The sequence below is a fragment of the Branchiostoma lanceolatum genome, chromosome 10 (assembly GCF_035083965.1).
Source record: "Branchiostoma lanceolatum isolate klBraLanc5 chromosome 10, klBraLanc5.hap2, whole genome shotgun sequence".
NCBI lineage: Eukaryota > Metazoa > Chordata > Leptocardii > Amphioxiformes > Branchiostomatidae > Branchiostoma > Branchiostoma lanceolatum.
This window is the reverse complement of record NC_089731.1, coordinates 18830147-18835976: the sequence shown is the minus strand read 5'-3', so window position 1 is coordinate 18835976 and position 5830 is coordinate 18830147. Positions and strand designations below refer to the sequence as shown.

The window sequence follows — 5830 nt, the reverse complement described above, 5'->3', positions numbered from 1 at the left end:
TAAGCTATTGCCCTACAATCATTGAATAAATGAGGTAAAATAATATTTATGTGATTCTTTATTGATAATGTGCAGGTGTTTCTACTCATAGCAAATGCTTCACCCATTGAAATGTGGAATTCTAGAGGAGGCACGACTTCCCGGCATGTTGGTTTGCCGGGGCCGCATTACTGATTGTCATTACATCAACATGGTGCCATGAAGATGATAGTTAGATGTAGCCAGTCTTGTCTCCTCCAGAATATTAACACTTGGGAACAAAACTGTCTGTATTTGCCGAAAGGGCGCAAATGCTTAACTCTGGTTCTTTCTTTTGTTCTGAGTTTTCAATGTATGGTTATATATATTTTAACCTCTTCCCATTCAGTAGTTTTGTTGTAGTGTAACTTTGGATTACACTTACGTACACATATACAATACAAGAAGAGAGCTACGCGGTTTGGGGCATGTGATGTCTTTAATATGTGAGTCTGCTCTGTGATAGAGGCTTATTGGTTGTACAAAGACATCAACGGCCAAAGACTGTGGTCTTGGCGGTCATAACACAAACTGCAGTGTAGCATTGGCGTACGGTATTGGTAAGTTTACAAAATTCTACTCGTTCGTTAAAGAACCGAAATTGCAGCAAGGGCCAATGAGGGCGGGATGGTGGTAACGTTGAGCGGGAGGCGAGCCCAGCCGTACGGACGGCGGATGTCGCAATTATGAGGACGGCACGAGCGGAGGTCGAAGGTCGCTTCCTCAGCGTAATTCCCTACGATTGGTCGACTGACCAATCCTACTATGATTATTGTATATTTTGTATAAATTGTTTGCCTGCACGACGTCAGATGTACTTAGTATATAGCGAACACCTTGTTAACGTTACCTTCATTATCATATCTATAGTAAACTTACTTTACTTGCGTCTTTATCTCAATACATCTACAGACAGAAGAGCCCTGAACAACAGTATTTGGATATTCAAGGAAGCAACTAAAACAAGTTCTGGTTCAAATGAAATCACTCTTTATTCGAACATCCATACATCGACATTTATTGTAAGGTTACTCAAGTTCTCATCTGTGTATATTTTCACTGCACATTTTGGTATAGAGGAATACTCTCGTCTTTAAGAATATAAAACAAAAGAATTTACATCAAAAAATGAAATGAAACGTAAGTTTAACGATTGTTTAGCCACTGGAAGCTATATAACAGCTGCATAAGGTGCATTAGGAGAAAAGAAAAGACATATTTATTCTAAATTTCACGAATGAAACAATGTTTACGACACAAGACAAATATGTGAAATGTCTGCTTAGGGTGCAAAGTTGGCTGCTGTATCGCTCCTTTTGTTCGCTAGCTGGCGCTCTTTCTCTACTAGACGATTTTCCAACACATCCACCTATCAAGAAAGAAAGAAGACACGTTCAACACAAAGCTATATGCTAGCACTTGCCAATTGATAGAATACAGTCAACCAAAGCACCGTTTTCTATATTCGAGAGAGAGAGAGAGAGAGAGAGAGAGAGAGAGAGAGAGAGAGAGAGAGAGAGAGAGAGAGAGAGAGAGAGAGAGAGAGAGAGAGAGAGAGAGATGTTCAAGTAAGTATTCAGTGCAGGAATTCGTGATCATTATCACAGGTATTGCACGTTGCCAGCTTCATTTTCCCCTATCATTTACACTTTTATTTTTCCTTGAAAAGCAAGCCCCCTTTTGCTGCGCAATTACCCCTCCTCTTCATATATTCGACCATTGCTTACCTCTGAGATGAGTTTGGCCACTTGCGCACGCGCAGCAGCCAGCTGTGCCACCAAGTCGTCCTGTACGCGCCACATGGCGTCCCGGTCTGCCATTGGTGGACAGGTGGGGCTGGTGTTGACGTCACGCGGCAGATACAAAGTGTACACACAGTTTCCCTCACTGTTGACATAGTTCGTCATTCTCAGACCCGACATCTGGAAAACGAAGTGGAACGTTGTTTATGTTTGGTGAGACATTTGGCTTCCATGGTGCGTTTTGGGGATAGTTTTAACTTAAGTAATAGTTAGATCCCGAGATCTGGGTTTCTTTGATAGTGGATTTGGTACTGCTCCGCCCACCCGAGGAGTACCAAATCCACTAAGAAACCCAGATCTCGGGATCTAACTATTTTAGAACCCGACTGTCTTCCCGAAGCAAATAATATGAATACATATATTAAAAAGGACATGCATTTTTGTTGACTTGAAGGTATTTGAGGTGAAATCCAAGAGGAAGAAATTGAAATGTAGAGCATTCTTGACCAGACCATGACAAATTACCAGGCACCTCTGACGTGGTGGGACCAGCCTTGTGTGTTACTGGTAATTATAAGAAAACAAAAAACTGGCACCTTTCTGGGTCAGGCCCTGGTGGTCTCCCAAGGGGTAGGGGTGTACTAAGTAACGAATAAATTGACTAAGTTGGAGACGCCCACAGTTTTATCCAATCAGGTTGATGGAACTTCACCTACTGGTGGGCGTCTCCAACTTAGTCAATTTATTCGTTACTTAGTACACCCCTACCCCTTGGGAGGCCACACTATGTGGATTTAGTCACAAGAAATACACGCTCCTGATTGGCTGAGGAAAGACGACCGGGTTCTAATACAAAGATAGTTTCAATACAAGAGTTGGCGATATTAGTTTTTTATTTATTTTGTCATTTGCTCAACAAAAGAAACTAGAGTTCCACGACCTCATACCTTCGCCAAATGATTTTAACCTCTATGACTGACGTATTAGGAGTGTTTCTCATCAATAATAAATCATACCAGTTGATTGTCTTAAAACATAACATGTCCAAAGTATCAGCTTAACAAATCATGAGCTTAACAAAGAAGGTTATGCTAATATTTATCATCAATTATGCTAAAGAGGCCCTTATTAAGATAATTTGATTCAACGATGTTCACATTCACATAACCTCCCGATGCCACAAAAAATGTATTAAATGTATGAAATTGCCGTCATTTGCGAGTGTGGAATAATACAAGTTACTCATTAAGTATGCAAATTAGGCCCACATTTGCATATTTTCTATCTATTAACAGTCCTCTCTTCCTCAGTTACAATCTGAAAAGTCATATCATGGAACAAAGCGGATTTCTTAAGTTGCCTCATTAATTATGCAAATTGGAATCTGATTTGCATAATTATTGTCCAATCATACTAAGCATCACACAAGCTATCCACATACCAAACATTATGACCATCCATCAAGGCCATCTTGTTATAGTATTTTCTCATTAATTATGCAAATTAGGTCTTCATTTGCATAGTTCATATCAATTAATATTTCTCTCTTCCTGAGTTACATATTTCACATGTTTCAGAGTCCTATCATGGAATTTGGCGGATGTATAAACTTTCCTCCTTAATTATGCAAATTAGATACTTATTTGCATAAGTAGTGTGTAATCGTGGACATCATCACTCAAGCTATCTACCTACCAAAAATCATTACCATCCATCAAGCCCTTCTTGAGTTATTCCCTTTCAAAGTCAGACGCAAAACCTGCTCCTGCAGTTCCAAAAAAGCCGCTAGGGGGCCCAAACCCACACCACTTACTCTCTGTCCAAAGATCTTTCTACCACTCAAAAATAAGTTCCACAGCATGTCCGGAACACGAGATATCAAAATAGGAAGTTCCGCTGCAGTACCGTAAGAAGCCGCTAGGGGGCACAAAATCTAATCGTTTTTAGGTCTCATCAAAACCTACCAACATACCAAATACCAAGACAATCCATAAAGGCATTCTGGAGTTATGCTGTGCCACTACAGACACACACACAAACAAACGCTACCCTCTGCATAACCTCCTCGGCGAAGGTAATTACCTGATATAATAAGAAAACATGTGCAGGAGGAGGGAATAAGCCTCATCGTCTTATGCTACGCCCTTCTCCTTTATACTTATTCGAAATTTACTGATATGGCATGGCATGTACTATAATTCTGTAGTATATCCTTTTTTTTACCAGTCTTTTGATTAGAAATGTTTAATCATTAATCGCCAGAACTACAACAAGGTACTAATGTACGGTATCGAATCGAGATGTCTTCTCACTTCGTAGTGTAGGTAAAACGCAGCAGGAGCGGATTAGTTTTGCTTTATGTACACGGCCAGGTAGTAATATTCGACACAAAAAGATGAGTTATCTTACCTTTTCTTCGGTGTTCTTCGAAAAGCTACCGGGAAGACTCGTGTCGCCTCGGCCAGCGCTCGGTCTCCGACGGTCCCCGACGACTCCTCCGACACCGGCACTCGGCCCATCTCGGCTCTCTCCGAACAGCGACATGTCTCCGCGTGTGCTCCCACCACCGACTGAGGTACGCGCAAGCTTCACCCCCGAGCTGACGAGACTCATACTCGTATCGCCCCGGCCGATGCTTCTGTAGCTACCCGGGCCGGTGGTGTCACCCCGGCCGCGGTTCCAGCCCGGACCCCTCCGGTAGTTGATGGCCGTGTCGCCGCGCCTGGCTGCGAGTCTATGGCTGCTGCGCGGGAGCGTGTCCCCTCGCCCAGCATCTGCTGTCCAGCACGACAGCGAGAAGACAGCAAGGAACAGCACGGAAACGAACTTCATCGTAGCGAGGTAGTGGCGAGGTTAGGTTCTAAGGCGATCTCGAAACCGAAGGCTTGTCCCTCTTTCTCCACAACAACAGAGAGTCTGAAGTTAGACGGTTTCGCGCCCGACTTTATAGCGACTTTGGTCCGATGATTCATACTTCAAGAAGGAAGAGGACGACGTGACGTGACTTCCAAGACAGACCGGAGATTAGCGACAGGTGTCTGCAGCTGAAGGCTGGAGACGGGCGATGTGGCGCGGTTTCCGGTCCATGACAGGTGATGTTCGTCTGTCAGAAACGTGAAAACGTGATCTTAGATTCTTGTGGAATTTGTGGTAGCTAGCGCTGCTGATGTACTTGATTACACTAGAACTCAGGCTTGCAACATTCTCTCCCTCGGCGTAACACTAGGACTATGGAGTGGAATTTTTCGTAGCCACCAAATACAGTTTATACAGGGGTATATATTCCTTAGGAAGCCTTCAAACTACGCGTGTTGTCAGATGTGCAAAGGGGTGGTAGGTCCTTCAGTGTAATATAACCAGCGTGCCTGCAAATCTGGTGTGTTACGCCGGAGGTTATACCAGCTATACGGATACAGAACACAGATTATACAGTATATGTGAAATGTAGGGGTTACTGATACGCGCCGTTTTGAGTATCAAGACATGGTCACGGAAAAAGTTAATAGGGCAGTCAAAATAGGTCAGATCAAGCATACAAATGTGACTCTGATACCGTGACAAGTTCACCAATCTCCTACAGTGCTTCAGAGGAATCAGACTTTTGCGAGAAACGAGATTTTTCGAGTCAAACTTGACCTATTTTTCGCTGGTTTCGCCATTGTTTCAACCCCAAATACGCACCTTATGGGGGTTTCGCGGCACCCGTTATAGGGTTACGGGACCACTGTCTTATCCGATATATACAAATATAACTACTTAAAAAGCTGCAAATGTCTTCACATTAATTGAGCTCACAAGGGGGCAGCTGTAGATATACGGAGAGTGCTGTAGATATATGAAGGAAAAACCTGTAGATTTGGGGAGAAGACTGGAGAATGAAAGAGACGCATGGAGAAAGCTGGAAACAGATGGAGAAAGCTGGAGAATGGTGGACAAAGCTGTAGAATTTGGGAGAATACTGGAGGATGCATGATAGAGAACCATGGAGGGTGCCGCGAAACCTCTATTTGGTGCGTATTTGGGGTTGAAAACTATGGCGAAACCATAGAAAATCCGGTGGAAAATTGGTC

At 43.1% G+C, this 5830-nt stretch overlaps 1 protein-coding gene across 1 annotated transcript; it reads right to left on the bottom strand.

Moving 5' to 3' along the window:
* Positions 1-438: 438 nt before the first annotated feature.
* Positions 439-5177, bottom strand: LOC136443690 (uncharacterized). Its single transcript, XM_066441023.1, has 3 exons — positions 4170-5177; positions 1746-1940; positions 439-1387 (listed from the first exon to the last, which is right to left on the bottom strand). The coding sequence occupies exons 1-3, from the start codon at positions 4590-4592 to the stop codon at positions 1301-1303; spliced, it is 705 nt and encodes a 234-aa protein (XP_066297120.1). The 5' UTR covers positions 4593-5177; the 3' UTR covers positions 439-1300.
* Between the last annotated feature and the right edge of the window lie 653 nt (positions 5178-5830).

Bases quoted from the DNA above. Each gene is read 5' to 3' on its own strand.
- LOC136443690 (XM_066441023.1), bottom strand. From the start codon at position 4,592: ATGAAGTTCGTTTCCGTGCTGTTCCTTGCTGTCTTCTCGCTGTCGTGC. The intron at 1,941-4,169 runs GTAAGATAACTC...TTCGTTTTCCAG, and splicing joins CGAAGAACACCGAAGAAAAG to ATGTCGGGTCTGAGAATGAC. The intron at 1,388-1,745 runs GTAAGCAATGGT...CTTTCTTGATAG, and splicing joins TGGCCAAACTCATCTCAGAG to GTGGATGTGTTGGAAAATCG.